This window comes from Biomphalaria glabrata, chromosome 16 (genome assembly GCF_947242115.1).
Source record: "Biomphalaria glabrata chromosome 16, xgBioGlab47.1, whole genome shotgun sequence".
Taxonomy (NCBI): Eukaryota; Metazoa; Mollusca; class Gastropoda; family Planorbidae; genus Biomphalaria; species Biomphalaria glabrata.
The window spans coordinates 30,155,990-30,172,877 of record NC_074726.1 but is presented as its reverse complement, the minus strand read 5'-3'; the positions used below and the strand labels follow the sequence as shown (position 1 = coordinate 30,172,877).

The window sequence follows — 16,888 nt, the reverse complement described above, 5'->3', positions numbered from 1 at the left end:
ATAACTTTCCAATAAACGACTTGTTCGATTAGCCAGATTCGACGCAATTAAAAAAGCAGTAAAATCTTTTTTTTTTTTAGCAGGACTAGATTTAATGACATGGCTTGCAAAAATATTTCAAACCTAAGGGATGAGGGTCCTTCACCACCTGTGCTTTGGTCTGTTGGGGCACCACACATGATCCGTCGACAGTCTCCCTCCATTTATCTCTTTCTTATTCCAATTGTAGTGTCTAATTCATTGATGGGTCCGTCCATTCCTTGAATTGACTTCCCAGCGCCAGTTATTGTACCCCCCCCCTCCCCTCCTTTTTAGACGGTATGGGCATTAAAATAAATAGAGGGATTTGAACCGGAATCGTTATGGTCATAACATAAGCACCTGGTAAGGATTTCTTTTAAAGAACTATTTCTTGATAACTTTTAGCTTCTATGTTTCTCCATACTACCATTGTAGTTTGTTTCTATGTGTGGGGACTTGGGTGTTTTTGAAATTCTATTGAATATATGCCGCTGTAGTCTGATATCAGTACTTTCATTTCACAGTATTTTTGTTTTACAGTCCTTTTGTTTTAGAGAACTTTCATTTTACAGTACTTTAAATTTAAAGTAATTTTTACAGTACTTTTTACATTAATTTTATCTGACATTTTAAAGAACTTTTTTTTACAGTAATGTTTTTAAAATACTTTTATTCTCAAGTACTTTTACAGTAATTTTTATTTTAAGTACTTTTTACAGTATTTTGCAGTACCACTATTTTACAGTAATTTTATTTTAAAGTACTTTTGTTTTACAGTATTTTTATTTTAGCATTTAGAATGTTTTAAAGAAATATATTGAAGCTGGTTACAATAGAAAAAATATGTATAAAAAAATGTTCACTGTGTAATTATTCTGACGATAATAAGACATTATATCGTTTAAACCAATTCTAGAAATGTGTACTAATTACTGTAGAGTCTTACAGTAAAATGCTGAATAAAAAAAAAAGTGTAAAACTAAAACAAATACAAATCAGTCAGTGAAAGCCATACAAGAAAAACTGATTCTTTTAAAAAAATTTAATTAAATAGATACAATCTCTGGCCTTTGTAGGCATATTAATTTTCTTTTTTTAATTAGGACAGAAGGTCAGGGTCGTTGGCGTCCGACAGGTCAACATGATCCACATCCCGTCCGAATCTTCCACCGCCAATGCCGTAATCGCCGTAATTTCTCTTGCCGAACCTGCCCCCACCTAGACCGTAGTCGTAAGACCACTCGCCCTGACGCTTGACCATCATCCCGTATCGATTAAGGAGAGCTTTGGACAGAGTGTCTTTGTCCATTCCGGCTTTGGGATCGACAGAGTCCTGCAATTCTGTGACAATGTCCCCAGAAGTCTGGTGCGCAAGCTGACTGCTGTCTATGTCCTTGAGTTTACCTAGAAGCGACACCAGCTGTTTGAAATCTTCGCGTCTGTTGTTGGGCGGATGAGCGTACGTCGCGCATGCGTAGAAAAGAACGATGGCTAAAGCTATCAATTGTGACTCCATGATTTCTGCTTTCTTTTTCTGAAAAAGGATGTGTTGCTATTTTTATTACAAAATGGGGATTTCCCAAAAAATATTGACGTCTGAAGAACAATACTCTCGATTGAAAAACTTTTTTTTTTGGTCACTTGTATAAATGGAGCTCTCTCACTTGAGAAATTATAAAATCTTTTCCTTGAAAAACTTCAGCTCTGTCGCCTGAAGACAGGTACTGTTCAATGAACTCCTGACTATTGCTGGACTTGTTATTGACAAGTTTGAGTTAGCACTAGCAGCAGTCGTACTCTTGAAATGAGAATTGATTGAGTTATTACTGTTAATTGGTATCTGTGGAAGAGAAAACAAAGCACAAAGTCAGTGTCTAATTAAAACACGCTACACATGATGTGATATTGATTGACTAGGGATAATGAACGGACATTTGATTGAAAGGGGAGGTAAGCATTTCACTTAGCGATGACCAAACAATAGAGCTCGTATTTTTTCTTTGTACAGAACAAACGTGTGTTTGAACCATGTTAAATGTAAACAGTTGTCATGGACCTGGTTTAACTTCCTTCTGTCGACTACTTCTGACTGACAAATTAATATTAAATCTGCATTCTAAAATAAATTTTCAGAGGACATAGCATTGCTTCAAAGTCAATTTCCTGAAAGATTGTAGATGTTGCTGTGTAACACCAGTGTTGGAGATGGTAACCGTTAAAGCAATAATACTGAGTCTACTTGTCAAGGAAATCCTTTTTCTCTGTATTACTTCGTAGAAAAGATGAGGTTCTGTTACGTAAAATTAAATATTATTATATGTCTAAAATACTATTGGACGAGACAGAATGGAGGCTTATGATGAAATCAGTAACACTTGGTCCTCCTCATGTCAATAGAGCAGGGTAAACTCAGAGGCGCCTAAAGTTCCCGAAATTCAAAATCCAAGTCTTCACCGAGATTCAAACACAGGACCCCCCCCCCCCACACACCCGTCCAGAAGCCAAGCACTTTACCACTCAGCCAACGCGCCTACGTATAACGAAATATTACAAAATACTATTTACGATGCAGAAAAAAAAGGAGATAATGGGAAAGACATAGAAAGAGAATGGAATGGGTTGCCTGAATCAGCCATGAAAACCAACGTTTTAGCAGAGTCTAAGTCATTGATTAACATGCATGACTAGATTGTCACATGAAATGCGTAGGACGTAATTATCTTCTTTTTGAAGTAACGTCTGTAGCATATAAGAAGGAGAGAGAGAGAAGAAAGTGTGAAACACGAAGGAAGGGGAGAGAGAAAGGAAAGAATGCTGAAGAACCAGAGACACAGAGAGAAATACAGAAACAGAAAAAAAATGGTGGACATTTGTCGACAAAGCAAGATACAGAGTGAACGAAAGGAGAAAGATTTAGACACAGAGTGAACGAAAAGAGAAAGATATAGACACTGAGCGAAAAGACAGACCTAGAGTGGAAGAGATTCAAACAGAACCAGACCAAGACAAACCTTTCTCACACACACCAACAGTAGGCTACAATGTACTTTAAACTTGTCAGATGATCAACTTAAAATCTGGCCAAAAAGTCCTAAAGCTGGCTTCATACTTTCATATCAATGAACTGTATGGAAATAAAACCATCTTGAAGTACTAACGCAAGTCCTCCAGATTATTTTTCTATATTTCTATTTACATCCAAATGAGAGTCAGAGGCAGGGGCGGGGGCAAGACTATTTCCGACTCAACGTGACCAAATTTGATTTACGGACCAGAAATTTGGCCAATTTCACAGGAAACTGGTGTCTTTGCTCTGACGTCTCTTTGCCAGGAAGGCGTTACTGTTTGCAGAAGCTAGGCCGACCCGCCATGGCCCACGTGGGAGCAGAAAGTAATAGGCGCCACCTAGCGACAATTATTATCGACGAGTCGGCGTTACTTTTGGCTTGACATCAACTAATCTGGACACGCGAAACATGGAAACAACGACCGATAATAGAAAAATTTGGATTTATTGTTTACGAGACTAAAGCTAGTGTGCAAAATAAACTACTATATGCCTTTAATAACAATCTGGGACATTGAATTTTAATTAGTTCAACTTGTTATGTGGAGACTTATTATTCACCTTCTCCAACACCACATTAGCTGTTAATATCTTCTTGTTATATTGTTGAAATTATAACATTTTTTTAGTCATGTAACTCCATGCTATAAAAAATGGATTTAGTTTTCCAATAATCAAGTTTGAAGTCCATCCAAAAAGTCATGAATCTGGATTAGACTTTTGTATCATTAAACGGTATAGAAATATGTCAATTTTGAAATGCTAACGCAGTCCTCCAGATTACAACCATTAAGATACGAGTTTAAAAATACTTTTTCATGGTAAAGAACAAAGAAACTATAGACCAGTATCAATAACCAGCATCACATTGTAAAATCCTTATATTTTTTAACACACAAATCCACAAAACGGAAATCACATAGATTAGTATGTTGTTCTCACTACATACTAACATGAGTTTATTAACATATAGATCAATATATATATATTTAAGAAGCGTGTAAGTCTTTCAGAGCTCTAGTTTCCACCGAATTGTACTGTATAGTTCTTAGTGTAGGGGTTATTGCCCCTGGCGACCTTGACCCTAAACTATTATGCAAAACAAGCAGACAGACCACATATAAACCAACTGCTCTATGATCCTGTGATAGCCCACTAAAAATAGACCAGTTGTGCACCCAGCGGTCATCATTAACTGGGCAGTGGACCGTTTAAATCGTCTGAACCTGACGTGTTAAGGGCAACTAAGCACTGGTACTACAGACCAGGAAAAAATCAAGTATAATACAAAAAAATATTTCTTTTTTTTAGACTAGTGAAGTTCCCCTTTCAGGCATTGTGATCTACAGGGCAGATGATGTAAAGGTCATCTGTTTCTTTTCCCACGGTTAACTAGGGTGTCATGTGGCCAGCACAACGACCAACCGCCTTTACATTTTTTCCCCCAACTGAATTCAGGCGCCCATTAGAGCTGGGGGTGAACTCAGAGGCGCCCTAAAGACAGCGAATTTAAAAATCACAGTCTTCATCATGTTTCGAACCAGGGACCCCAGGTTCAGAAGCCAAGTTTTTTAGCGCAACTTTCATGTTTATTGTATTCTCATTTCTCTAAAGTCCAATCACTTTTGTGGACCATATGGGGAAGGGGATGACTGGGAGAAGGCTTCCGTGCTTCCTATTGACGAGCAACTTTTTAAAACAGATACTCGATGGTACGCCGACGTGTTAGCCTCTGAGCTATTCAAGTGCTTATAAAAATAGAAGGTTTTAAAGACTACTTTAAAATTCTAGCCAGAACGACCCAGGGCTTATCTTCCCTAAGCATAGTGAATTTTCTATAAAAAACTGATTGATTAAATTATTGGTTAATGTTTTGATTGAATCGTGTGTTGCCTTCGACATTAAATTATTATGATGAGTGTCAACTTGATCCGTCAATGGGAAGTGTGAGAAATAACTTGTAAAAGATTCCACCCAGCAGGGACTGCATTCGGTCATTTGAGGCCCGAGGCGAAGTGAATAGGGAGGCCCCAAATGAAATTAAAAAAAACAAAAAAAAAAACATTAAAACCGAACAATACGCAATGAATTAAAAACCTTCCTGTATATTTATCTAAATCAGCAAATAAGTTAAATTCATTTAACTCTGATAGAAGGAATTTGCGTTATCGACGATTTCTGATCACCAGGATAGAGTTAATGTTTCAACATTTCACCAAAAGGAAGAAACAATGGTGTTCTAACATATTGTTATATCCCTATTGGCGGTGCGATAGGGTTAACTGTAGGTTCAGCGGACACACACGTGAACTCAGGCACATCACTCAGGTCAGCGGGGCCATGGACAAGGGACAGTACTGCGATTACATGCAAATATGACCATTGTCATGGTCGTGTGACCGAAAGCCTGCGTGAACCAGAGACACCGTATGTAAGAAAGCGGCAGTTCAAGACCGGAGAGCGTGGAGACCGGGACTGTTAGTCAGCCATGAAGTCGGTCCTGGTCGAGTCCTCAAGTGTTATGTACGAGTCCAGGAAGATATAGAGACAGAAGAGTTCAGTACTTTTATGGTGTTGCCAATTGTGTCATACTGTCTGTTTTAATTGACCACTATTAAAGCACCAGATTATTTAGAGCTCTTGTTGTCAAGTTCTTGGTGTGTTTAGATGTGCTGTGTTGTGTTTAGCAGTGTTTACAGAAGGCCTGATTAGGAGAGAATAGTAACAACATGGAGTTGAACAAGTAGCACAGATCGAAACATTTGTGAATAGACCTCGAATCTTAGCAGAGACTTAAAGGGAGGCTAGTAGACACAGTCATAAGAGTTCTGCTACTTTGGAGATTTGATCAATGCTTCGCATTTTTTCTATAAAAAAATAATTTTTAGAGTCCCACCAGTCTGAGGCCCTGGCGGCTGCCTAGTTTGCCTGTGCCTAAGGCCGAGACAGTCATAAGAGTTCTGCTACTTTGGAGATTTGATCAATGCTTTGCATTTTTTATAAAAAAAATATTTTTTTTTAGAGTCCCACCAGTCTGAGGCCCTGGCGGCTGCCTAGTTTGCCTGTGCCTAAGGCCAGCCCTGCACCTAGACAGATAGAGCGATTTAAATCATGTCCTACCGAGCAAGTGTTTCTCTCTGATTATCATACATATTAAACTAGCTATCCTTATGGTACAAGTTTATATAGTTTATACAAATGGCGCCAAAACTACGCCTGCGGGCTATATCCGACCCACACTTTGAATCATCAAAGAAAGATTTCCATCGGATTCGAATAAGATTTTCTTTTTACGGCCATATGTTAATGGGATTGTTTATGTCTTTTAGACCGAAAAAGGGTGCATTCTTAGGTCAATATTTTCTGGGATAGTATAAACCAATTATATGTTAATTAAAATTTAAAACATTTGAGCAATGAAGATGTTTTGAAATGTAATAAAAACATCTCCAAATGCATTAAAGACATTCTAAGCGCCGCGCCGACAGTTGAAAGTTTCAAAATTGACCTCGACTAAATCGAAACTTTCTATTGGATCATCCGTGACCAAGACCGGAGCTCTTCTTGCTAGAAATTCATGTTTAGTATAGGACCAGTGGGTAGAGACCGGATGTAAGGAGACTCAGACATATTAGCAGAATAGAAAGGGGGAAAAAAAGTGTTGAATGATGGAGGTGGGGAGGGGGCGTAACTCCACTTGACCGAATCTTAGCTACTGCCCTTGGTTTTAGCTTTCAGCGGGAAATGTTTCTGGCGGCATAACTTGATTATTACATCCGGGTCTTTATAAAAGACAGAAGGCCGCTGGAAGTTACAGAACTATGAATGAAGTGACATGACATCAAGAAAAGATCGTATACAATATTCTCTTTGTTTGTTTTTTAAAGTCCAAGTCTAATTTATATGTATTTTGTTAAAACTCAAATCGAAACTTATATTATTAAATTTAAAACGAACATATTATTTGTTATTGTGTACACTGTTACCAGTTTATAATTCACCCCTTAATAATATAAGGACAAGGAAAATTATGTGAGGAGAAAAGGCGGACAAAACTCATGTACAAATTAATGTATGAAAACATACCACTCCATCGTCTGCCCACTGAACCGCGACAATATTAGAATGTTTCCACTGTTTAGGAGTATTTGGGGGCCCCTCAACTCAAAAAAATAGAACAGGTTCAAGACAGAACAGTGAGATATATATATACAAAAAAAAAACCTTTGACTTCACTCTTAACTCTTTCTCTCCTAACTGACGATACCAGCGTTGATTCCACCAGAATGTGATAAATAATTATGGAGAGAAAGAGTTAATAAAATCGGTAAATTTAGAGATACCTCAGGACAGAAAAGTAAAGTAGCAGCAGTACTACCAGTACTGAACCATAACTTACAAATACAAAGCACAAAATAATTAAATATCGAATGACTGCCATGCTGTGGCGTATGTGCGCTGGACAGTCATTTGGTCGACTCGATGGTCCCACTGCCCGCTGCCATCCTCCGTCGTCCTGCGGGAAGCTTGGGCTAGGGTGTAAATTATCTTGAAATCCAAAGGGATATTCAAAACATGTAAATCATCCGAAACATGTAAATCATCGAAACATATAAATCATCCGAAGCTTGTAAATCATCCGAAACATGTAAAACATCTGAAACATGTAAATCATCCGAAACATGTAAATCATCCGAAACATGTAAATCATCCGAAACATGTAAATCATCCGAAACATGTAAATCATCGAAACATATAAATCATCCGAAGCTTGTAAATCATCCGAAACATGTAAATCACCCGAAGCTTGTAAATCATCCGAAACATGTAAATCATCCGAAACATGTAAATCATCCGAAGCTTGTAAATCATCCGAAACATGTAAATAATCAGAAACATGTAAATCATCCGAAACATGTAAATCATCCGAAGCTTGTAAATCATCCGAAACATGTAAATCATCCGTAACAAGTAAATCATCCGAAACATGTAAATCATCCGAAACATGTAAATCATCCGAAACATTTAAAACATCTGAAACATGTAAATCATCAAAAACATGTAAATCATCCGAAACATGTAAAACATCCGAAACATGTAAAGCATCCGAAACATGTGCTTGGAATCTACGTTTAAGTGGATTATGGTGAGAAAATTATTGATAAAACAAAAACAAAAAAAAAAAAAACATCAAATCTTATATTAAGTATAGTTGTATTAATTAGTTTGGATTAGTCATGTAATTAAATTTGTAATAGATCTAGACTAACTATAAAAAAAAAAAGCATTTATAAAATTTGAAAAAATGGGGGATCGACCTGAATTTCAACTCATGTCTCTAGCCTCCTCAAGCCGACATTTAGCCACTCTGCTAGAGAAATTCTTATCAACTTAGAAAATCGTATAGTTACGTTTTATTCCTATAGCCTGCCTGGTCGGGCGGTTTGCGCGCTGGACTGTCGTTCGGATTTATCGACGGTCGAGGGTTCAAACCCTGCCCGCTCCCATCCCCCGTCGTCCTGCGGGAGGTTTGGCCTAGGAAGTAAACTATCTTCAACTCTAAAGGAACATCCGAAACATGTAAAACATTTTTACAAACATTTCTTGTTTGTGTGCACTATGACTCAGACCTACAAAAAGGACTAATTCGACTTCAGTCAAGTACAATTTTCTTTCCCAGAATAATTAATTACCAGTAGCTAATTTACTCTTTTTTTTTAATGATTATGCGTTGTCGTGTAAAAGAAATAATTGTGCAAACAATTCAGCTTGTTCCGAGATTGGGTGTCGGAGAAATATCGAGTACAAACTTTCACCTGAATGTCTGTATTTGAGAGTTAGGTGCTTCTCTACATTATAAAAAAAAAAATATGTCCCTCTCTAAAGCCGTCATAAGTAGTCTATTTTCATTTCGTTATTCGCCCCCAAAGCCTAGTCTAGTTTTTACTAGTCACGTCATTTGTCTCTTAAGTCAAAACTTCGCCTAGTTACGAAACAAATAACTAATTCCTAATCATGCGATAACAAGAGATGGCATCGTCAGTGTAGTACAGGGGTTCTCAACCTGTGGGTCGCGACCCTCTTGGGGGTCGAATGACGATTACCCAGGGGTCGCCTAAGACCATCGAAAACATGGATTGTTTTTGTCTATTCTTCTATTGGTGTGTGTGTGTGTGAGAGAGGGGGGTCGTGGCAGAGTGGGAGATAAAAAAGGGGTCGCTGAGCTTAAAAGATTGAGAACCGCTGGTGTAGTAGAACTATGTACGTAGTATCCTATTAGCGTCTAATTTACTAAGTTATTATGCTGTTGGTGTTACAGCTCTGGCGATGTCACAGCACCACCTGCTCTTTGGTATCACACCATATTCCAGGCGATGGGATGAGTCTGCTGTTATCAACAAGTGAAATGAGATCGATTGATGAATTTTCTAATCATGTTAAAAATAATGAAACAATAAAGTAGATACTCGATGGGAAAATAAAACAAAAATAACAAAATCAAGGGAGATAAGTAATTAATCCGTAGTGTTAGTCCAGTATTGTTACAGAGCTACGTCCCTTAGAATGAACGCAAAACAATTGTATGAAACGGAAATGCAACGCATTATGCTTAAATTATTGATGCTGATACCATCAAATCTCGAAAATGGAATTTTTTATTTTTTTTAAAGTTTGATTAAAAACTTGACAACAAAGAGAGACGAAATAATCAATTTTGGTGTAGTTGACCCAACATTGACCCAAGTTTAAACCAAATTAATCGTTTGCCAGTTGCCAAATATACGCCATGACGATTCATTCACATTATATGCTGGAGTTCTATCCCTTGATATCTCTCTCTGTCTCTTTTTTCTTCTCTCTGACACTCTCTCTTTTTCTTTCTTTCTCTTTCTCCCTCTCTCTTTCTCTATATTTCTTTCTCTTTCTCTATCTCTCACTTTCTCTCTTTCTCCCTCTCTTTCTCTCTCTTTTTCTTTCTCTCTTTCTCTTTCTTTCTCTCTCTCTCTCTTTCTTTCTCTTTCTCCCTCTTGAAACAATGATTTCAGAAGGCACTGAAGCAAAGAGCCGTCCGTGAAAGCAGAGAGCACGACACTCTTGTGTCCATCATAAGTGGCTCGGCTAATGGACTTTATAAATTAGATGAGGAAATTAGATAGACAGGTCAGTGGTCACTTAATGGCCAGCAGCTAATTGAACTAACAAACCTATACAATGATGAAAATGTCCCAAGGATAGTGGCTACAACCTACTACATCCGAATCCGTTTAATCAGACCACCGGTTAATCGGATCAGCCGCTTAATTGGATGAATCCTAAAATATGTAAACAAAATTCTTTTATACAATTGAATCCGTTTAATCGGACAAGTTGGTAATTGGGATCTAAATGACCGAATCCCGATGTAGCTATTAACAAGTTTCGATTTATAAAACGTCGTTCAATTTAGAAAAAAAGTAAAAACATGGAATTGTCGTCTGCTGAATAAGATAAGAAAACAAGAAACAATTATATTGAAATTTGATTGGACAGATTCAATATAGTGATTACCACGTTACTTGTTCTGTATTGAATATTACTTGTTATGATGGACTTGTTATGATGGACTTGTTATAATGGACTAGTTATGATGAATTTGTTATGATGGACTTGTTATGATGGACTTGTTATGATGATGATGGACTTGTTATAATGGACTTGTTATGATGGACTAGTTATGATGATGATGGACTTGTTATGATGAACTTGTGATGATGGACTTGTTATGATGGATTTTTTATGATGGACTTGTTATGATGGACTTGTTATGATGATGATGGACTTGTTATGATGGACTTGTTATGATGGACTAGTGTCACAGATAACATTGTAGAATCATTTGTACATTTCACAGAAATATAAACCCTCGACATGAGTCTCGGGATTTACCCCTCAGCACGTCAGGATTTACCCAAGACGTGATTATGATGTTTGAAATCTATTGGTTGATTTGAAATTAAACAAAGACATTTTTTGAAAAGAGTTAGCGCCAGAGAATTGGCGGTAGTAGGGAGTCGATAATTTTTCTTGCTAGTAGTCAGTCACGTTTCTGAGAGCTCTGTTTTAAAGCCTTTGTAATATGTTTCATGCTCATTGATTTGTAATTTGTACATAAGCTGTACTTACGTTATATTTAAATAAAGTTCCAGAGTTTTGTTTTATCAAAGAAGCTTTCATTGTGATTCTAGATCGTCATTTATTCAACTATTGAATTCAAGTAAAATCCCCGGCATAACAACACATCGTAACATTGTGCATGTTGTTACATCTGGCACAAGTGTTGTTACAACTAGTTATGATGATTATGGACTTGTTATGATGGACTTGTTATAGTGGACTTGTTATGATGGACTTGTGATGATGGACTTGTTATGGTGGACTATTTATGATGGACTTGTTATGATGGATTTGTTATGATGGACTTGTTATAATGGACTTGTTATGATGGACTTGTTATGATAGACTTGTTATAATGGACTTGTTATGATGGGCTTGTTATGATGGACTAGTTATGATGAATTTGTTATGAGGACTTGTTATGATGGATTTGTTATGATGATGATGGAATTGTTATGATGGACTAGTTATGATGATGATGGACTTGTTATGATGGATTTGTTATGATGAAGATGGACTTGTTATGGTGGACTAGTTATGATGATGATGGCCTTGTTATGATGGACTTGTTATGGTGGACTTGTTAAGATGGACTTGTTATGATGGACTAGTTATAATGGACCTGTTATGATGGATTTGTTATGGTGGACTTGTTATGATGGATTTGTTATGGTGGACTTGTTTTGATGGACTTGATATGATGGACACGTTTATAAAGTGTTGTAATACATATAAAATTTCAGAAATGTTATAGATTAGTAAGAGAATGACACGTGATTATAACCCATAAACTGTCATGCAATCCACATATTGATGAAACTATAAAAAAAAATCAAACAAAGCATTAGGATTTATTAAAAGAAATTTCTATAAATCAAATAAGAACATAAAATTAAAATGTTATTTAACCTTGGTTAGGCCAATAATAGAATATGCATCCTCCGTTTGAGACCCCTCAACTCAAGATAACATTAATAAACTGGAACAGACACAAAATAGAGCAGTGAGATTCATAACAAACGAATACTCACACTTAACCAGAGTAACACCTTTGGTAAAATCACTAAATTTAGAAAGCCTTCAGGACAGAAGACTCAAAAGTAAAGTAGCCATTATACATAAAAGACTGAACCATAATCTTCAAATACAAAAACAAAATTTAATAAAATACTCTGAAATACACAAAGATAAAGGCACATTCCTCGTACCATATGCTAGGACAAATTTGTACAAATACTCCTTCTTCCCTAGTGCTATTAGAGCATGGAATGGGTTGCCTGAGCTAGCCAGGAAAACCATTGACTTGGCAGAATTTAAGTCATTGGTTAATATGCATGACTAAATGCATGACGCGTAGGACGTAATCATCTTCTTTTTTTTTAAAGTAACGTCTGTATTATATAAGATAAGATAAGACACACTACCAGTAGGGTAGCAAGGTACGCGATGCCCTGGACTCAAGATTATCCTGATAGACTGTTGTTACCGGTCGTTGACTTGTAGCACCAAACTGCTGGTAGACAACTAAACCACAGTAGGCGTATTATATCTTAACAAATAAAACTTGCAATGACTTGAATAACTTCCTTTCGAGCAATACTAAAAATATTTTTTTTTATAATTATAGACAAAATCATGTAGATGGATAAAATAAATGCACTAGACTTTAGTTACAATATTTTTTTTGGACAAAGTCTAGCTCACTACAATAACACAACCTTTTAGCCCAGCGGTTCTCAACCTTTTAAGCTCGGCGACCCCTTTTTTACAATCCCCTACTCTTCCGCGACCCCTCTCTCCACACACACACAGCTATAGAAGAGTAGGCAATAGCAATCCATATTTTCGATGATCTTAGGCGACCCCTGGAAAATGGTCAATCGACCCACAAGGGTGTCGCGACCCACAGGTTGAGAACCCCTGTTTTAGCCTCACGTTCTGGAGTCGTCTGTCCTAACTAAGACCAAATGACGACAATGCCACCTAACTTGCATCTATGGCAGGCCTTAGGCATAGGCAAGCTAGGCAGCCGCCCATGGGTGGGGGGCATCAGACAGGACTAAAAAAAATATTTTGAAAATAAATTGCGAAACTTGGAACCGATCCCAAACCTAGTAGAGCACTATGACTCTATATTTACTAGTCTAACCATGTCTGACTCTTGTCTCTATTACGGAAATTGCTTTACATGAATTTCTGTTATTTGTCTATTCAGATGTAGACATTCAGGTTTATTTTTTTTTTAAATTGCATAATTTTATTTTTTCGTTGTTTGTTTTTTTATATATATATTTAAAATATTTTTTTTATGGGGCCACCGAATTCACTTTGCCTAGGGCTCCCAATTATCCAAGACCGGCCCTGCTGCATCTCACACGAAACAATATACTTATGCTTAATGGAAGACCACTGTCTTTTGTTAGTATTAAAACCCAGTAATTCTGCGACACCTAGTGCCAAACGTTTTAAGGAGTGTGTGTGTGTGTCAATGTTAAATCGTGGGTGACGTTCACGCCTCGCATAGGAAAACAAAATCAAATAAAACCTTGTCACGTGTCCTGCGCCATTGTAGACAGGGTCCAAACTAACTATATTACCACTGCTCTAGTCCTACAATAGTAAATTCTTAATGGTACAAATTTTTGACATTAAAATAAAAAATCTTACCAAGGTGCTATAAATATAAACTATTTTGGTATTCTCGAAATAGGTTGTAATAATTTTGCATAAAAACCAAAGAAATACACGTTTGGTTTTCGTTATCTCACGTATGTAATATGGCGTAGATTTTTTATTGTATACTAGTCCAGGGGTCGGCAACCTGCGGCTCGCGAGCCACATGCGGCTCTTTGGATGTTAAGCTGCGGCTCTTTAGTTCCATATACAAATCATATTTATTTTATCGAAAAAAAAATTAATCGATTAAATAAAATCGATTCTATCTCTAAGCCACTTGTACTTGTTTTTCAACGCACCCCTCCCCGTGTTTTCAAATGTAACATATTTGCAGGTGGAAGAACTCAACTTTCTTCTGCCTTATCAATGAAATAGATAAGTCTTGCGACATAAAAGACACGACACAAGTTGGCTTTCTGTCAGGTTTATGTCTTTCCAAGGATTGCTAGCGCTCTAGTGACAAACTAGAGGAGAAGATTTAGCGAACGCCGTGCAAAAATGCCTTGAAGACAATAAGATCGATTTAAATAAACTCGTTTCAATAGCAACTTATGGAGCCAGAAGTATGACAGGAAAAAATAAAAGAGAATCTGCGAGTCTCCACGTATTTCTTACGTATCAATGCATACTCCAGCAAGAAGTGCTGGTCAATAACACTCTACCATCTTCAGTTTCAAGAATTCTTAAACGAAATGGAGACTCCGTATTCCGATCTTCTTCTTCCCAATAAAGTAAGATGGCTTTCTACACGTATGGTGCTAAAACTTCCAGCTTTGTATTTGAATGAAATAAATACATTCCTAAATCAGGATGGTATTAATCACCCTGAATTAGAGAACGACAAATGGTTGCTAAAATGCTAAGATGAATCTAAAACTACAAGAAAATGAAAACCCAGCCGATGTTTTGGTAGAAGATAAGAGCGGTGGCTGAGCAGTAAAGAGCTTGGCTTCCGAACCGGGGTCCCGAGTTAGAATCGTGGTGAAGACTGGGATTTTTAATTTCTGGATATTTTTAGCGCTTCTTAATCCACACAGCTTTAATAAGTACCTGACATTAGTTGGGAAAGTAAATATGGTTGGTCGTTGTGCTGACACCCTCGTTAACCGTGGTTCACAGAAAGAGATGACCTCTACATCATCTGCCCGAAAGATCGCAAGGTCTGAAAGGGGAACTTTACTTAATCATATCGATAAATGACTTCATTTTCACTTTCTAAAGCAATATCCCGATAAAACCAATGCAACTGTTGACAGGAATTACTTTATCACAGTTATTTAAAAAAATTAAAGTTGAATTTGCTGAGAGATTTGAGCATTTCAAAACCATCAAAACTATTCTAGCATTCATAGTAAATACCCTCAACACAAATAGTAACGAAATCCATATTAAGCCGTTTGTAATTGTTACTGGACTTTAAAAAGTAAAGCTTTCTGGAGTGGATAATTTACAGATTTGAAAAGCAAGTTGGAAGAGTTGGAGGTCCAGAAATGTATGTACGCAATAAAAGTGAACAGCTTTCAAAGAAACGCCTCGAGATCAGGCACTTGTATTCGACGTATGGAATTGTCTTCCAGATTGCTACAGTGAAGTGAAAAGGTTGGCAATGGGAGTACTAACCATATTCGGATCGACATGTTCATGCGAGCAAGCGTTCTCTTGCTTGAATAGCCAACTAACAATGGTGGAACATTTAGAGCCGTGTTTGAAACTAAAAACAACAAGTTATAAGCAAAAATGTCTCCGAACTTTCTAAAACCAAAGCCATCGCTCCCATTGAATTTGTTTGCTCAATAGTTTTGTTATTGAAGTACAAGTTAGTGTTGTATGTAAATGTTTAATTCTTTTAATTTATTTACATTCATAATAAGTAATTATCTAATAATCCCATATATAAATTATCTAATTTGTTGTGAAAAACACTAGTCATATATAAAAAAAGTAGATTTTTTTTTCTTATGACTAAATAGAATCGTTTTTATTCATCAAAGAACTATATTTATCCGAGTACTATTTATAGTTGGCAAGAAAAAACTTTGCGGCTCTTTAAAAACTTTGAAATTTAGTAAATTGTAATTTTGGCTCTTCCGACTCAAAAGGTTGCCGACCCCTGTACTAGTCGACCGGCGGCGTAGCGTTCGGAAAATGAAATGGCCTTCTGACCGAATAATGTTGAACATCACTGAGGTAGAATTAGTTGACCTCCTTCAGTCGTAGAACGACTATGGTTCATCTCGTACTCTTTTTCGTATGACTGTGGAGCCCTATTTTGGAGAGACACTCCCTTCCACAAATATCGCAGGTTAAGGTGGCTTTCGCTTTGGTGGTAGAGGAGCTGGCCACCCACTCCATCAGAACTACGTCAGGTCGTCGCGAAGTGGGCGACTGCTGTCAATCAAAACAAGAACGGAGCGGTACAAAAACTCGTTCGTACCTCACTCGGTCAGACTCTATCACCGCCACTCATTGATCAGGGAACATGAAATGCACCAAGATACCTGTGTGTAGTCGCTGAATGAACTCTTTATGTTGTCGTATTTAAGTGCATTTTTCTGTTGTGTTGTCTTTATATGAGAAAAGAGTCCTTGTAATCACAACAAATTTCCGTAAGGATCAATAAAGCAGTCTTAGTCTTAGTCTTTTCGCATGGTACGCTTTTCTTCCAGAGCTGAAGCCCATGTTTTTTCGCTGTCTATAGCTTTCTTGGTCACTGTCTCTCTCCATCTAGTGCGGTCTAGGGCTATGTCTTCCCAATTGTCAGTATCAATGTCCACTGATTTGAGGTCCCGTTTTATTACATCGATGTAACGGAGGTGGGGGCGACCAGTTTCTTTTGAGCCAGACGCGAGTTGCCCTTAGAACATTGAATGACAATAATGTGAAATTCCCGACACATATTCCTAATACCTGGGATCGACGTCAGCCAACTTTTCTAAGCACTCAACTAAGATACCATACAATGTTTGGACT

General features: G+C 37.3%; 1 protein-coding gene across 1 annotated transcript; it reads right to left on the bottom strand.

Annotated features, from left to right (window-relative positions):
* Positions 1-1,051: 1,051 nt before the first annotated feature.
* On the bottom strand, positions 1,052-1,874 carry LOC106061071 (uncharacterized). The gene has a single exon (XM_013219133.2). The coding sequence runs from the start codon at positions 1,535-1,537 to the stop codon at positions 1,121-1,123; it is 417 nt and encodes a 138-aa protein (XP_013074587.2). The 5' UTR covers positions 1,538-1,874; the 3' UTR covers positions 1,052-1,120.
* Between the last annotated feature and the right edge of the window lie 15,014 nt (positions 1,875-16,888).

Coding starts and splice junctions, on each gene's coding strand:
- LOC106061071 (XM_013219133.2), bottom strand. CDS start 1,537: ATGGAGTCACAATTGATAGCTTTAGCCATCGTTCTTTTCTACGCATGC.